Genomic DNA, 18,391 nt, shown 5'->3' with positions numbered 1-18,391 from the left:
CCTCCTGAACTCACCTGCCATTTCCACTTTCAGGGACTTTTAAAAAATTGCCTGGTGTGAAGCAGCCCACAGTGCATCATGCTGACTGGTACAGAGCAGTCCTTTTGCTATTTCTTTCCATCGGAGCTCTGCCTACCCTCTCACCGTGTCTTCTCACTCTGAACACCTTGGACTAAGGAACTTCTTGTGTGTCTGAAAAGTGCCATGCTCATGCACTCCTTCCATAGACAAATGGCTAAGGAAGTCAAAATGATGAGGAGAGTTCGAAATCCTGAGTTATTTTCCACTTTGGGTTGTCTCCTTCAGTACTTGCCTGTTCTCAAGTAGGACCGTCCAGGCAAGCGTTCTCGATGGCAAAGGCTAGGAAGGGCAGAGAAAAATTCATGTCCTTCTCTGCCATGGCCCCCATGGGCTAGGGGATAGAAAAGTGAGTGTTCCTGCACGTGGTCAAGACCTGTCCACAGGGCTGTTTCCTAGACTTGGTGGCTACCTTAGCACAGCGGCTAGGATCCTCCTTGACTTCAGTCTCTAAGCAGACCCCCGATTTTGCGGGCTACGGTGGAGTCTGAGAAAGGCTGACATGTCCCCCCTGCTTCTGTAGGAGTTCAAAACCTTTCAACATATTGCAGCTGCAGCACAACTGGCTCTCCGGTGGCTGCCTTGCCTTCCTCCTTGCTGCACTACCAAAGCCGCTTCTTCAAACTTATGCTCACATACTACGACAAAACCTGCCTTAGCACATAAGTGCAACACTCCCAAATCCCATCAGGATTTAGGTAACCTGAAATTTGGGTCTAAATCCATCATTTTGATTAGATAGAGAGTACAAAAATACAAAAGTATAGAAGATTAAGACTGCCCATGCTTCCTTGCAAAACGATTGCATGATTGTCTCTGAAGCAAGCAATCAGTACACACTCATATTCAGAAATTTCTCACTACAGGCAATCTCATCTAGCTTCAGGTAAAAGAAGAGGTATCAAAATACTACAAGTAGATTTAATTCTTTGACTGGCACCATGGAACAGTGGGCAATTCTAAAGACAGATGCGTTTGGGACGGTTACACCCTCATGTGAAAATCAAAGCTGTTTATCTATGTGTGGGAGCAATAGCATAGCAAAAAAATGTGAGTTCTTCTAAATGCTGTGGTATGTTCTGAGTTGCAGGTGGAAGCTGTATTTTTAACGTCTCTGCACTGCCTGGCCACAAACTATTAGAACAGCAGGTGCCTCATCAGATACTTCTTAGTATTTTTCCAAAAGTACACAGATTTTGAAAAAATTACAACCTTTGCCTACATTTTCAGAAGACTCAAGTCACAGAACGCTGGAAATGGAAGATGACAGAAACTGATTCCGTCATGAGTCTGGCCCTTGCCAAGAAAAGAGCTCTCTGCAGTTCAGTCTGGAGTGGTTTCACTTGACCAGTTTAAACGTGGGGATCACTGAAGTGATAAAAGCACTTCTTGTTTCCCAAATACAGCAGCTGGACTGCAGTGACTCTCCCATGTGTGAACACTGTGACTTACTGCACTCTGCTAACTTTCACCTGCTGGAAGACAAAGTCCCCTGAAAAGCCAACAAATCCTGAAGCAAACAGGTCAGAGTATCATTTTATACAGCAGGTGAACAAACTCGCTAATTCTGTTTTCCTGCAACATAGAAGATACGATAAAACCAATACTAAGCACACTGCAAGCTCCCGAATTTTTGTTCCTGGCTCAGTCTATCCATATTAAGTTTCCTTTGATCTGTATGGATATTTTTAAAAAAGGCAAAATTACTCACTCACAGGCTGATTCTGTCTGCTTTGTCCTCCTCTTAGGAAAGGGAGACAAAAGAGATTTAACATTATGGCTACACCTATGGCCTGTGCAAGATGCCTCTTGGCATGGAAGGTGCTACCATCATTAAATAAAGCCTTCTGCTATGACGTGCTAAAGTCTGACGTGTTTTCTTGAAGGATTAGAGATTACGTAACAGGAATTACAAGGGAAATGTTACTTCCACTTAAGGTTCGCAGTGAGATATAATATCCTTTGTCAGAATTACTCTTGGATTATTACACCACTGAAGGAAAGATTGCTTTTGCTCTACAATCTTGCCTTACTCATATCCTTATATCATCAAAGCTACTTGATCACTGCTACTATACTTGTGTATTACCCCTTTCTTCTCTGCCCTACCTCTTTCTTTCAAGGAGGGGTACCAATTCTTACCTTCCTGTGTTTGCAACCAGCAGGAAATAATGTAGGACACTGAACAAGAAGTCCAGCTGTTTTGCATTATAGTTTCCCTTTTAGTGGCACCTGACAGTGAAAAAGTCCGATGTCTCTGCTTTTTGCACTGGAAATAGGAAGAAGCAGCATGTGTTTCATACCAGCTTTTTCTGATATGAAAAGGTGAAAAATGACTATAAAGAGGAATTAATTTCTTTTTTCAGATGAGGACCTCCAGACAGCTTAGCATCTGCTTCACAAGATGACATAGAAGATTACAAACTACATTATTTGACGAATGGAGAAAGCTGAAGCGCTTTGGTAGCAAAGCAGGGGGAATCTCCCCAAGTTTCAATGGGGAAGGCAGGGTCAGGCTGCACAGAAAAGATTTTCCCTGGGGATGCCTTTAGGTGTACGTAGGGGTGGGTCAGAAAGCAGCTAGGTGTGGGATATGAGGCAGGGATGAAGGAGGGCGCAGCCTGGGTGGAAGCGTGACTGAAGGCTGACTTCTGAGCCGGCCAGGGCACTGAACGGGGAGCTATGCCCTGGCCTCTCCCGGGCTGCGACACACTTGGTGTGACAGCCTGGACTGCGCCTCGCTGGCCGTGGGGATGTCTGCCTCATGGCTGCGTATCCGATCCGATTCACACTCCAAAATGTGGAGAAGCCAAAGCAGCGAGAAGGGCAAACCTTTTGCCACGTGTTGTTTCTAACCTAAAGTTGCATCTAGGATGGCTTCGAAGGCAGCAGGCCATAGTGAGAGCACAGGCAGTGTTAGATCTAAAGGACTAGCAGCATCTAAAACACGTAACGGGTAACAACTGTAGAATTTAATGACAAGCGGCATATTTCTTTGGTTTTGCAATGTTTTTTACTTTTTTCACTTAAAAAAATAAACAGTTCAGGTTAGTAAATTTTTAAGTTCCCAATAAGCTAGACTAAAACAGTAGGTAGCAGATTTAAATGCTCCAGACTTTATGAGGTAGACCCTACTTCTAATATCTGTGAAAGTTTATAACTTCTATTGACTATTGACTTCTAACAGGTTTTGTACCGGTATTGTTAAAGACTTTTAGATTTTGAATTAAGGAGGCTTTAAAGCACATGCATAAGTTCTACTGAAATTAAGAGGCAACTCTGGCGTGTCTTTATATAATTTGCTGAATTCATTGCCTTAGTTATTGACAAGGGAAGCAGCAAAACAAATAAAAGCTGCGGTTAAAGATTGATACGTACGTAATAGATGTCAAATATGTGTTACATTACTAATGTAAAACAATTGTGTTTGTAAGACAATGGCATTTTGCATAAATAATACATTACCAACTCAACAAATTAATTATCCTGAACAAGGAATTGTTATTATTATGTCTTCTGAGCTGTTTCAAGGGAACGTGTACTGTTGTTCTGTGCTTGCCAGCATCCAAAACCTTTAAATATTTCGCTTTTCCGCAAGGGTTAATCCCAGAGTGACTCAACCAGACAATGATAACACATGCAGGCACGGACCCACTCCATCTCCCCGCAGTCTGGATGCCTCGCTGTTTTGCAGCAAGTGACTCCTGCATACTGCCGTGGTTTATGTTTCTACTGGTTTACATTTCTGATTAACTTTCAGTTTTATTTGCTAGATAACTATCACGTGTATCCAACAGGGAGGGCCAGCCCACAGTGAAATCAAAAGAGATGTTTGGAGACCTTATTCCACACAGTCCTGCAATTCGGGACCGTATTCCCAGTTCTTAATGTTACAATAATGTAGTATCTGGCCATAAAACTATATGGGATGTCAAATTAATGTTGTGAAAAGAAGAACACTCACCTTTATCAAAAATTTCTTTCAGCACTCCTCGTTTTATAAGCTCCTCTCTGCTTTGCCTCATTGATATTTTTCTTTCCAAAGCTGTAAGCAAAGGAGAAGGGTCAACATAAATAGAAAAGAAGGGAAATGATTTTTATAAAAGGCTCTGTGCCTTTTAAGGCATTTAAAAAAATGCTTTTTCTCCTCTTCAAGTCAGTGGCAAATTAGCATCTCAAAATAAAGGCTACTGGCAGTCCAGAGAATCTGCCTGCTGCTGTAGCATGGCTGTTATTGACAGAAATGGCTACAGACTGACCGATTTGAGGGCATGCCTGCGCTCCCATTGCTTAATTTTGACACATGACCGAGGCATTGCTGTGGAGAATTAAGAGACAGAAAAGGGAGAAAAAGGCAATTAATGCACAAACTGGAGGGGGAAGGTAAGAAAGGAGGCAACACCAAGGGTCACACTAATGAAAGACGTGGCCATGGATTCTCTCCAGGCCATGGAAGAGGACTGGCACCTCTGCTGCCCTGAAGCCACGGCTTGTTTCCCAATAACTCCAGCGATAGCAGAGCAAGGCATTTGGGACAGCGCAAAAGTAGAGCTGTTTAATGGAGCCTTTTCCTCCCCGGAGAGGTGTTTTCCCCCCAAAAGGTGTAAATGAGGGCAACTCCATGAGAGCCACTGCAATTTACACCAGGTCTGAACAGCCCGAGTTCTGCATTGCCTGCTTGGAGACTGTGGTCACTGGGGTGGCAAAATGACAGAGAGTAATTTAATGTTTGTTTAGTTCAGCAGTAATTAAAACAATGTCCAATTAACCAAAACACCACAAAGGACATGCATTCAGGCAAAGAGCTGATAGCCAGCAAGCAAGGGGCACAAGAAGTGATGTGCAGGCCTGGCTGCGACTGTGCGCGCCCTGCGAGAAACAAGCCTGTGCCTGCCAAAAAAGAGGCACAGTCAAGGGCGAATTGCTTCTGCCATATGCTCCCCTATCAGACCCAGCGCAGATGCACGCACACGCAAATGAACTGGGACTTAGCATCTCCGGTCTGCTCAAGGCAGATTTAAAGCAAAAAGAGGCTCCGAAACCCTCTCTCCCTCCCTGAAAACATGAGGGTGTAACCTTTTCTGGCACTGCTGCATGTTGGCTGTTCCCGCAGGGGCACAGTATACTTGGTGAATTAGCCATGCTTATACTGACACACTGCACTCATTACAACTTATTTTCTGTCAGATACATACGGCTTAGTATGAACAAGGCCAGCTCTGCTTCCCTCTTTTCCATAGCATAAATTTAGGTTTCCCCATTTTTAAAATCAGTTTTGAACATGTATTCTTCAGGACAAAGAAGGTCAGGAGGTACAGCCAGTAGCTAATAAAAACCCTGGTCTCCCCTAAACACACCCTCTGAACTTCAGCGTCGATCAGAATTAATGGCAGGTCCCTTTGCTGAGGCTTAAGACCCCATACCCATTAGCCAGCCACACAGTACAGTTTTATTTTTGAGGCTGTTAACGTAACAGCCACAGCATTTTCCAGAGTGCTTTAGCCCCATCTGAAGAAGCCCTTTAGGCACCTCACTGACTTCCAATGAAACTTTGATTTCTAAGTTTCTAACATGCTTTTGAAAAGACATACACAACAATCAGACTGCGGAGTCAAGTTGCAGACTGCTCCCCAACCTGCCTTTTCCCTGCCTTGAAGAGGCCTTGTTCTGGTACATTATTTAAAGCTTTTTCCCCATCCTCCTTAAGAATAGCTGCCCTCAGCCCCTCCAAAAAAAGCCAAAACAAGCTACAGATAACTCCCAAGCCTTCTCTCACCAAAGAAATTGTTAAAACCCTGACTGACTTTACAGAGCAATTTGGTGGCACCCAACACCTTTTCCAATAGGTCTGGGAAAGTGTAATTTTCTGTTAGTGTAAGCAGCAAACAGCACCCAGTCTGTCTGAGCTTGTTCTTCAAGTGGGAAATCAAGTTGGGTGTAACAGCAGCAAAGCATCAGTTTCTGCATATCCACAGCAGCACTGCTCACAAAACAAAGACACGGGCAAATACCGCTATTTCTGTACTTTACCTTAAATAGCCAAGTAACAGATCCACATTTTACATACAAATTCACTGGCACTCACCCTGGTTCACCATCTCACCCTTCTGCCTATTCAACAGCTGGCTATGCAAGGTAGCAGCGTTACTACTGATTTCATGGCTAGAAGCCTCATCACATTATTAAAGTAGTGGTAAGAAACATGGTAATTTTGTGGATTGGAGTTAAGGCTTTCAGGGGACCGACTGCTATAGAGGGCTAGCAGGACATTTTGAAGAAGCGCAGGAGCGCCTTTCCCAAAACAATTGCTGGGCAAGACACTCAAGTATTGATCCAGACTTCTCAAAGTCATGGACTATTTTTGCAGTCTAGCAGAATTTCGAAGATAGAATATATTTTTGGAAGACATTGGTTTTTCAGATACTCCCTTTTAGTTGTAATCCGCTTCTGCTCAAGAATGAAAAAAAACCCCCAAACCTGCAGTTTGAAGCTCAGACTAAAACAATTTTTTCAGTTTCCAAATCCTTTCTAAGTAGGTACAGGACTTAAAGTATTAATTATTTTCCTGCTAAGCCAGTTTAATTAATAAGATATTTAGAGGAAGGGCATGCTGGGCTAAGGGCAGCTCTGAATGAAAATACCAGATGTTATACTAAAACTATGGAACATGCTGCCTTCCTTTAATACACATCTTCCTCCCAAACAAGTCTCATACATTTAAGTGCATAAACTCCTATGCTACTGCTGGGTCAGGTGGAAAAAAAATCACAAGCGCTTAGATGCAGAACTCATTAGGATGTAACGGCCCAAACAACGAAATGTTTCACTCGGTCTGGATTTCTCTGGCAAAGATTGCCTGTTCTTTTAGGAAGGATTTTCTTTTCAAGCAGAAAGCTGATACAAAATAAATTCATTCACTCTTCACTGAGAAGTGATCCGTTCACAGCAGAGGATAAATAAAAACCTCCAAATTAATCCTTGATTCATGAGAACCTTGTAAATTCTGTGACAGGGAAAAATTAAATATAATTAATATTTAACAAAAGATGTGTTACTTCATTGGCGATTTTCCTTGGTGATTAACCTCATTTTGTTCATTTGTACAATCTTCCAGGAGATTAGAAATAAGCATTAAGCCCTCTTTATGGGGTCTACCTATGCCAGAAACTGGTTTTCTCAACAAATTCATCCATTCTCCAAGAAACTCTCAGTTACTAGTTTACAGAAATGAGCATATGTGTATTTTACGTATAAGCGTACAGATTTTGCCAGTGTGCTCTGCAGTATGCTGTTTCTTTTAAGCTCTGATGAAGAAACAGTGGGCAATGTTTTTATTAATGTTTCTGAGCTGGTGTTTTTGAACTCGTCCCTCAGGAGCAGCACCCCTCCGCTGTTCAAGCAGAGTTTTTCTCTGTGGCAGACCCATTAAGATCAGTAAAGCCCTGACAGGGTCAGGAGGATTTCCTGCCCCTCTGTTCTGGAAATCAAGTACAATTTTGTCTTTATTCCTTTAATAAGCCACTGTGCTTCGTGATGGCAGTGACCGTGGGCGGCTCCTCCAGCTGAGAAGGTGAAGCTCTCCGCTGCCTCTGTGCCAAGCACTTCTGCCGCTCCATTAACCAGCCAAAGAGGCGTTTATGAAGTCAGGACCCGTAACCTTTCTGTCCCTCCCATCCTTCCCTCCAAGACCAAAACATCTCAGATGAACTCTTCCAACCTGCATCTATATGAGAATAAACTGGTTCCCTTTGCATAACTTGTCATGTTGCTGCTTAAACCAAGGGGCAGACTCAGTAAACAAGTCCTGCCCTTTCTTCTCATCTCATAACCAAAACTAAACCCCAGTCTGTGCCAGCCAGTTGAATCTTAACCTCGTTTTTTTCTGAGGTTGCCCTTGGCCTTTGTCTTAAAAAGCACTGGGGGTTGCTTTGCATGAATTCTTCCTTTCAAAGGCCACTATAATCTTCATGATGATTTTAGGAAGCAAAGGTAATCATAGGAATGGAACTTAGAGCAGAAGCTTTCTGGTGCATCGATTACATTTGGATTCAACAGGCAGAAATTTGCTTTGCTAATAATTCAGATCTGAATAATTAGAAACAAGCAAACCAATTGCTTTGCACCGTGTTAAGATAAACAACCATCAATATTTCCTTTAGACTTGTAAGGAAGGAGAGATTTTCAGATGTGATGGATTATGTATCAAAACATGTTACATCATCTTGAAATTCTTCCAACTATGTAGACTTTCTTGATAATGAAATGGAGCAGGATTCATCTGACACAAATTTTTACAGTGTGGGCTTCTGCCTCTGAGTTGGCCTCCTTATATATTAAGAGCAAGTCTTGGGCATGATTGACCTCAGCCTAACGTAAGCATCTAAAACAGTCTGAACTGCACCTTGGAAGTGCCTGTTAGTCTTTACTGACTGTAAAGGAAGCTAAGGGTGAGCAGCTGAGATAAAGATGCATAAAATAAAGGCTGAATACACTCCTGAAATCAAAATTGACTGAAGAGGGTAGCTTTAAGAAAAGAAACGCTGCTGTAGATGAAAGTCTCAGACAGAGCTGAGGAAAATGTAGATGTGTCAGTTCACACAGAGCTCCATTAATTCTGGGATTGTTTCAATAGCTGTGGCATGGCATCCAGCATCGCTGCTGTGAGCTTGGGGTTTGACCAATGCCAAAACATAGCTTGGTTGAAATAACTGTTTTGCTTTGCTCAGTGCTAAATATGAATTTTGCTTGACTTCAAACACTCATAAGCCTCTTGAAGCCTGAGGGAAGAAAAATATTCCAACAGTTTTTTTTAATCTTTGAGATTTAAAGTTCCTTACAGAAGTTTTGGGTCTCTCTAATCTCAGCCAGGGTTTTCCTGTAACAGCACCATCTACAAAATCTGACTCTGACAGATTACTACGTAGAAAGGATTAGGAGCCCCTTTTTGTCTGTGATGTCTGCCCATGACATTTCGTGTTCTGACTGTAGCCTAGCACTCCTGCTCTATGAGATTACAAAATAAGTGAACATCAGCAGGGAAAAGATGTGTGGGTATTAAAAGTTAAGCTTGATTTTATAAAAAAATATTGCAAATATCTCTCCAAATCAGGTGCTGCTACAGTAGTTGGCTAAATAAATCCCTGTCAGTACATGAATCGTTTGGAAAACTTCTGTGGCATGTGCTACAAGACAAACTAACAAAACAGGAACAATACCCAGCATTGATGTCACACTGGAGGAGTAACTCAAAACACTGTAGAAGCAAACCAGTATCATTACAGAGGTGGAAAAGTGAGGTACAGACAAGTCAAAACAGCTCCCACATCAGTAGCAAAGCACTAACAGTAGCTGTTCTGTGGCCAGTGGCCAACATGCTATGCTAAGAGATGATCCTCTAGACTTAACATTTGTTAATCTATAATTAAGACAAATAAAATATTAGGGAAAAAAGGCCAAAATGAAAACCAAACTCTACTAATTTTATTTTATTTCCAGTCTTGTAAGTACAACTGGATTTATTTTAGATTATGACTACTTAAAACACAGAGAAGATTATATTAGGGGATCTTGCTTCCAGTAAAATTCAGATCAACTTGGAACACCAGTCCATCTCCAGTAAGAAGTACCGGACTAGGAGCATGCTAAATCTTCATTTGCAACAGGCTAGCCTTTGAAATTACACAGTTAAAATATCGACATTCCTTTGAGAATGCAGGATCAAACCTCAAATCCCTAGTTACTAACCAGAAGAGTTTAAGAGGTGTAAAAGTTGTCGTAACTGGTAACTACGGGTAAAAATTGAATTCTCTCTTCCTTACTGATGGAATCTGATGAAAGAAAGTAAAACTGGGGAAGGAGCTGAAAGCAGCCTTACGAAAACTCTAGATCTATACTTATTGTTACTATGTAAAGTAAAACGCCAGAGGACAGACTGAGGAGGAAAATGGTTGCGAACTCAAATCTGTAAACATAGAATAGCTGGAGCTAATCAAAATACTGCAAACCATGTTAAGCAAAGAAGATCACGATATAGTAACTCAGAAACGCAGCATACAACCAAGAATTCAGTAAACACAAGGCAAGTCAGAGAAATAAAATCTGAACAACTCTACCATAATTAACAGGAGGAACTCAACTAAAGAAATCAGAAATCTAATCCAAGAGCTGATGGACTGTAAATTTTTCATACAGAAGGACTGAAAAAAAATCAAAGCTGCTGCCTTCCTAGGGAAAGAACTAAATTTCAAGCTAGATCCAAAGAAACCCAATATAATGGATTTCATAGGCCAAGCAGAGCAAGCCAGGCAGAAGATGAATACATGAAAACAGGAGACAAAACAAGAAATTTTGACAAATACAACAAAAGGTCTGTGTTTGAAAAAAATCGAAGAAAATGGAAGTGAAAGGAAAACTAGACTGTAGACACCCTTAAGAAAAATGTTACCACCCTCAACTGCCCGGCTAATAAAGAGCAAAACAGAACTCCACTGTGTTGATGAACTGCGATAGTCTGTCAACAGTATTTTGGAACAACTCGTATTTTCATTCCCTTTCTACATAATTGCTTTTCTTGTCACACTTGAGAAGTATTGTACAGCAGGTTAGGGAGAAATTCAGAAAGCTGACCAGAATATTGAAAAAATGAAGAAAATACATCCCTCTGGTTCTTTCCTCTGAACTGCAGCACAACTTTTTCATGAATTCCTAGGTAATACTAGATCAAGAACTGGAGAGCTGAGCCACCAACAGGTATTGCTTTCCAGAACTTAATGAAAAATGAGGCTCTGTAGCTTAATTAAAGAAATTTGCAACAAGGTAACATAGCATATCTTAGAGTACACCTGCTCTACAATCACAGTGATCGCAGGACAGAAAGCCATACACTGGGCATTCTGAATATATATAATTTAGGCATCAAAAACAGTAATGAGGGGGTAGTACTGACTTATTTGAAGGCTTTCATCCAAGTAAGAAACCTGGCAGGCTTGAACAGCCCATGCTGAAGTCCATACTGCTACCAGCAGCCTTAGTAGCTAGATTAAAGATAAATTGAGCATAGCTATTACCACCACAGTTCTTACTGCAATGAAGCTATGTCCTAAGTGCAAGTAGAAGGCAGCTGACACAGTCCTTATGACAGAAGATCTATTCATGTTTTCAGATGGACCACTAGCAGATGAAATGATGGTTTCTCCTACAGGCTTCTCCCTTGCAACATGCAGAAGTTGCAGTGTCAAAGAAACACTAAGAATATGGGTTCTATTCATCAAGCCTTTGCCACCAGACAAGATGAGTGATGCCATCTGAAATTACTATGAAGAAAGAAATATGTAGGAACATCAGCAGCAGCTGTACATCCCAAAGAATGGTTGCTTTTTATAAGTGACTCAACTTGCGTTAGGCACCCTGCAGTCTCAGATTTCTGTATGCGCAACAAACAACAACCATGCTAAAAGCAAATTAGTGAGGAGCTGGGTGAGATATCTGCACTGTGTTTCCCTTACCCTGAGAAGATAGTACCCAGACAGAAGATACTGCAGTAGGGATCTGCAGCGTCATCTGTAATGGCAGAAATGTCTATTTGCAATGTTCTGCTATATAATAGTGCAAGGGACCTTCTTCAAAGCAAAAACCAAAGCATCCACATGGCGGGCATCGCTCGAATAAGATAACGACTCATGCGACTCTCTGCAGCTGAACAGAATTCTCTCCAGAACAGAGTTTACACATGGGATATAAATAACCAGGCAAGCTGCTGCTTTTGGATTTGCTCCTCATCAGACAACACACCCAGATGGCAAAATGCAGAGCACAGTTTACAGAAACAAGTCTAGCAGATGTCAGGAAACTGGATTCTCCAGTGTAACTTTTAGAGGCTGAAGGAGTCAGTTTTCCTGGGACAGAAAGAGGAGGAAAATATCAAGATAGAACCAAAACAACGGCAGGCTGATGATAAGAAGGGAGGAGGAATGCTTGGACAGACCACCAGGAGATGACAACCAAACTACTGGCCAGTACTTGGTCCCCTTGTTTGCCAGCTTGGAGGATCTCCCTGCTGATAGAAATGAGAGCTGTACTCAGTAAGACAAGCAGCACAACTCTTCCTATAGCAACAGCAAACTGCTGCGTAGATCGTTTTACAGCTCGAGTTTACCTTACAGCTGTAACTTTACAAACATATATTGCCTGATAGCCACAGCCAGCCGATGTGTAAAACCAGTGCATGACTACCTAACAAAATCTTTGGCTCCAGTGAAGAAAGCTTGATCTGCTGGATGCTTCTGTTTCACCAGATAGGGATTTGGGATAACTTAAAAAATACTGGCACACTACCCAAAGTGTGTATTTACACATACAACACCATTGTAGTAAATTACAGTTTAGAAAACAGTTCTTCCACTTCTACTGGAACAATTAGTACACAGCAGCCTCCCAAACAGACACACAAAGCAGATGAATAGTTGTGTATCTGTGTGCACGTGTACACCTATTTAAAATAAATGCTACAAAGCATAGCTTGCAACTAAGAAATACCTACTTAAATCCGAAGTCAGCTTAGCACCTTTTTGAGAGAGAAGCTATTAAGATTTCAGATACTTCTTGGAAACCATGACTACTTTTGTACAGCCAGAAAACCTCAACTAAGTACACACAAATTAAAAATGCATTTGTTATTAGAATGAACTGGCATCAACCCTTCAACACAGACCTCTGTTAGGAGCCAAACAGGAAATCATTCATTTAATACTTGATTACAGAAATGACTGAATCACAAAGCAACAGACGCTTCCTCCAAAATAAGAAGATTCCTGAATTGCAGCTGTCACATCATCCAGCAATTATCGTTGGATGATATTTCCAGCTTGTGCAACGGCACTAGCTGGTTGGTACATAATAGACTTAATGCCGAAAAATCACAGAAGTGTCTTTAACACCATTGTCTTATCACCCAAAATAGTGCAGTCTACTTTCTGGTTTGGGAGCTGATAATAGTTCAGGCTACAGTAAAGCCACACGTGCAATTTCAGTATGTTTTATATATTTAGAGTCTTGGTCTGACTTTTTGCTTTTTTTGGCTGAAAAGATAACTTTCGCAGATGGAGGGAAACTTTCCACTGCATGGCAGTCCTTTGGAATCAACAGACTGAAAAAGGATGAGACTGGGATCTCAGTTACGGTAACATGAATGGAGAATAACTTCATGAGAATTTGGCACGCACCATCCTGCCTTGTAATATGAATTATTCCATTATTTCAATAGGGGATATAAAAAAAAAAATCCACCATTGACAAAACGGTTTTATGTTCCTCTCCAGCAAGTGCTGAAGTTATCTGAGAAAATAAGGCATTTTTACACTCGGTATTATATGTTATCTTAGTGCTTTTTTTGTGCGCAAAACCATAGTTATGATGCTGGTCTGGGATGGTGAGACGGAGCTGAAGATATCAAACACCTTTAGACAATAACAGTTTTGAACTGAAGTACTGGTATAAGAAGCAAATTTGGAAAAGAATAGGCAGGAAGGACAGTGAAGTGAAGTGAAGGAGATTTGATAATAGCCTAGATATTTCTTACGGTGTAATCACATTACAAATGTAGATAATATTGTATAAAATAAAGGTATAATGGCAGTCTGATATCTCAGTATTCCAGTGTAAGCGTCCTTACTGTCCAGAACTTAATAAAGTTTACCTGTTAAATGTATAGAAAACCAAACAGAAAATTGGTAGATTCAAATGTATAGAAAACCAAACAGAAAACTGGTAGATTCATAGATCATCTAAGGTTAAAAGCAATGGTCCAGAAGGAGAAAGGCCATGGTAAACAAGCCAAATAATTTTCACAGCAGTGCTAATCCTGAAGAGCTTCAGCAGAATCACAGAGTGAAACTCTTCTTTACAAGGAGCTGTGGAAGTCTTTCTAAATGAAGTGTCACTTGGAGAGCTTTTTAAAGAAATCAAGAAAATGAAGAGTAGTAAACTGCCAAGACCAGGCAGTTTTCTTCCCAGACTTCCTCAGGAAATCAAATACAAACTAGTAAGTGTGGCATATAACCTAGATAAGCTAGAAAAGCGGGAGGTGGCAAATAGAAGGTTGCAATTTTTGAGTCCAAAAGTCACCTGGGAATTACAGACCAGTAAGCTTGGTTTCCATATGACCAGTCTCGGAACAGCTACATAGAATAGAGCTAGAAGTAGGAGATCTAGAACAGAAGAGAGATGGGAGAAGGGTCATCCTGGTTTGAAGTGGGAAGTTCACAGAAGTCAATGAATGAAGATGCTCTGTTCCACGTTAGTGCCTTCAGAGTTCCAAAACCCCTATGTTGAGGTCGTTGAAAGAATTAGAATTGCACGAGATAAGAGAGAGCATGCGGAAAGCAAGGAGGAATGCCCCATACATAAAACAGAGGGATGTGGTATGCCCTGCTCTCTTCTTCACAAAGACACATTCTAGAAAGGCTGGCAATAGGGAGATGACAAAATTTGCTGATTGCAGTCAAAATTAAGGCTGACTGCAAAGACCTACAAAAGATTTTACGATACTAAATGACGTGTGACGAAATTCAACATTGATAAGAGCAAAAAAGACATTTGGGAAAAGGCAGTCCTAACTATACACACTTAATAACAGCTAAATTACTCATTCCCACTCAGAAGACAGTGCTTGGAAACTCTGCAGAGAATTCTCTGAAAACATCATCTTAATGCTTGGGGCAGTAGAAAAGGAAACAGAAATTAGGAATTATTAGGAAATAACTACAGCACCTTTGTGCTAGTGTACTAGTCTACAGCTAACACAAGTCTGGTTATCCATCTCCAAAAAGGTGCAGCAGAACTAAAAAAGTTATGGAAAAATGGAAAAAGAATTATTAAAGGGATAGACTATCTTGTACAGGAGTAAAGAGTAATAGTGAAAACTGCATTTTTTGGTCATCTCTTCTTTTATACCAAGGTCCCGGTCCCCTGGTATTCACAAAAATACATGGTAATTGTCACCTAGGCTGTGCTCTGCATGAAACAGATAGTTCCCTTGAAGGAAAATCAAGGCACAAAACAGGATAGCCAAGATCAGTACACATGTTCTATGTACCCTCTGGTGGGAGCTGCGCCAGACAGGGCTCCCTTGGCCTGGCATAACCCTTCAAAGCATCCCCACAGCCCTTGTACTCTTCCGGACCCAGAGATGTGGTGAAACTCGTGCCAGAAGGGCTTTTACCTTCTGAATGCATGGGGTGGCCTTTGGCAGCAATGTGAGCTCCTGATCTCATGCAGCATGGTCATGATCCATTGCTCCAGATCTGGAGTCATAACAACAGAGAGAGAGATGTGAGTTGGTCTGCATCATCTGCCCTCGGGACCATGAGCCACGCTAGAGCAAACAACATTACAGCAAACTATAAAACAGAAGTCTTCACCCTGGGAAACAGGCAACCAATGGGGAATTCAGCAGAGGTCTAGAACACCATGAATAGTCATTCACTCATTTATAAAATGCAAAAAATAAGGAGCACCCAACCAAATGAGCCGGGTGCATCTCAAAAAAAAAAGGTGCTTTTGTGTACAATGTCTTTTTTCATTGTGGAATTAACTGCAAGAGATAGCCATTAATACCAAAAGTGTAACTGGGTTCAAATGACACAAAACGATGGAGGATAAATCCACATATGGCTCCTTAATTTGGATGCAGCTTTTGGCTTATGAATTTCTGAGTGCTGGAATTTGATTTGTTATGTGAGGGGACAGAGAAATACATACTCACCCTGCTTCTAGCATATGCTTTTACTAAACGGAACTGTTGACTGCAAGAGAAGATACTGGGCTACACGAACTTCAGTTTGATCTACTATGTCTGTCCTTGTGTGTATTTATCTTTAAAGGATGTGTTTAATGAATCAGGAGAGAACACCCTCGGTCCCAACACACAAAACTATACACTGTATTCAGTTATCTAATTGTTGGGAAATGTACAAAGGCATCTAATTTGCCTTTGAAAGGAACTTGAATTTTATTTCCTTACCATGCATGTCAGGGGATTTTTGTTGCGTGATTAAATCAGACCTGTTAAGTAATACAGAGTTCAAGATATTGGCATCTAGAATTACAAAAATGGGTTGAGGTTTCACATTGCCTGTGTAGGGCTGGTTGCAAAAGCAGCTTACTAGCTAGTGTGGCATCCAGGCTTAGAACCCTTTTTCATCACGGGCTTCAGGATTTTTCACTCATTAATTCCAGAGAAAGTGAAAACTTTTTTTTTTTTTTTTTTACTTTTTTTTTTTGTTCAGATCTAGGAAACACAAGAGTGTGTGCTATATTTCACATTGGACAAATCTTTATTATTATTGGTTGCTTTCTGACAGCGCAGTACGCGAAGTGCCAATGGAATGCGAACCTGAAATCTGATATTCTGCTCATTGTCAGGTAATGACCTGACTGTAGATGGTTTTTAACAAAGAGAATAAAGTCGAGATGTTTGGCAGATTTTGACTAATTCTTCACAGAAAAATGACAGAGAGACTGCAAATCACTGCTCCATATACCATCACAAGTTTGATGAAAGTTGACACTGTATTTTTCTGAAGATTATCAAAATGCCATTAGGTTGTTATAAATACATTAATTAAAATATTCATGAAGTAGCTTCAAAATTCAGACGTAAGTGAACAAATAATACAATTTAATGATTAAATCTACCTAAATATTCTTCTCTTCCAACTTTATCCTGGTCTTTTTTTACATCAGTGAGATTTGGATGATTTATTTTTGTGAAAGTTCACTTATTTCTGTTGCATAATAGCAATAGATGTCAGTCTATTTCTGCCATCATAATTAGTTGCTGTGGAGATGGCTGAAATATCACGGATTATAATTGCAAATGAAGAATAAGCAGCAGGAAAAGATGACATTGATAATCTGCAAATATTGCAAGGTTACTTGAAACTAGTTAAGTACAAGATATTTGAATTTGCCACAGCAAAGAGCAGGCTCACAGAATATGGGGGTGGTGTGTATGTTTCAGATGAATACACTGTGAAGAAACACGACAGTTACATGTGATGGCATCTTAAATTTAGCTTAATGTTAAAGTGAAATTATCATACAACCCATGCATCTTATGACTTTGTTACATATAATTTTGCTTAAGGCCTATAGAAAAGCCACTTATGGTATTCACCTTTATTACCGAGGTAAAAAACCCATAGCAGTAGTACCTAAAATCAGCAGGTGTTATCCTGAACTAATATTCTTTGGCAGATAAATGAAGGAGAAACAGGTGTTCAAGTGTCTGCATGAAAAGTGGCTAGAATTATCCCCTTGACATAGTTCTTTAAAAGGCAAGAATCAAACTGCATCTTTCACCGGAGACTACTGAACCTCTTGGAGGGAGAAAGGACAAAGCAGACAAAAACAAAATTCTTGATGTACTATTTTACAACAGAACTCCTTTGCATTATGTTGTATTTTGCTTTAGGGCTGGCTGGCACTCCAGTCTGCACCTCAACTGCGTAACAAGAACTGCATAACTGGTTGTGTGTAACGATGCTGCCTTCCTACAGCCACTCTGGGCACTTCCAAAATGACAGCAGTATCAAATCTTTTCCTTTTCTGCCTCAGTAGCATGCAGCAATTGGCCTGCATTAAAAAAAAAAAAAAATCCCCAAATTACGCTTTTATGAAGAAACAAACTTTTTAATGCTTGACTGAGCTAAACGCTGAGCTAAATACTCTCTTATGTATTGCTGTTTAGAGCTAAGTTGCTGTATTCTGAAACGTGAAGGGAAAGTGAGAAGCATTACGGGAAAGTGAGAAGCAGCTGTTTGTAAAACAGGATTTCTTCCCTTCTGAGTGTAGCTGAGTGACTGATACCAGAACTACATTCCCAACGTTTCCATGCCGTTATTTGGATAGCTTTTTAAACACCAAACAAGTATCCTGGCATCCTATTAAGATGATAATTTAGGTGGACTATGGATGGGAGAGCCTCAGAATATCTGTGGATTTATACTGATCGAGCAACCAAAGACTGAGTGTTTTTAGTATCAAGAAACCTTCTGAGTTCAAAGATACTGGAATGGAAAGATCTCGTTTGTGTGAAGATGAACTAGTACACCCCATTCTGACCCACCCCGACGTTCAGAGAGGAGTTCACATCAGCCACTTAACAAGGCAAAACCCAAAATATGCTCACCTGCTGTCTTATCCACTTATTGTACCTTTTCAAGCCACTGTTGCTGATGCGGTAGCCTGATAATTAGGCTAATTTGATGTGAACCCTCTTGCTTTTAAGCTGATTTGTTTGTATGTATTAAAGGGC

General features: G+C 40.7%; 1 protein-coding gene across 10 annotated transcripts in view; it reads right to left on the bottom strand.

The window, feature by feature from the left end:
* The window catches only part of PHACTR1 (phosphatase and actin regulator 1), a 314,460-nt gene that overhangs the window by 71,562 nt on the left and 224,507 nt on the right, over positions 1 to 18,391 (bottom strand). For all 10 annotated transcript variants that reach the window (XM_087763453.1, XM_087763473.1, XM_087763495.1 and 7 more), the window contains one exon: positions 4,043 to 4,123. In XM_087763453.1, the coding sequence (XP_087619579.1) occupies positions 4,043 to 4,123 (81 nt within the window). The remainder of the gene's footprint in view (positions 1 to 4,042; positions 4,124 to 18,391) is intronic.

The sequence above is a fragment of the Nipponia nippon genome, unplaced genomic scaffold (genome assembly GCF_047370975.1).
Source record: "Nipponia nippon isolate SJK-2023a ecotype South Korea unplaced genomic scaffold, ASM4737097v1 scaffold_1, whole genome shotgun sequence".
NCBI lineage: Eukaryota > Metazoa > Chordata > Aves > Pelecaniformes > Threskiornithidae > Nipponia > Nipponia nippon.
This window is presented reverse-complemented; position numbering and strand designations above follow the sequence as displayed.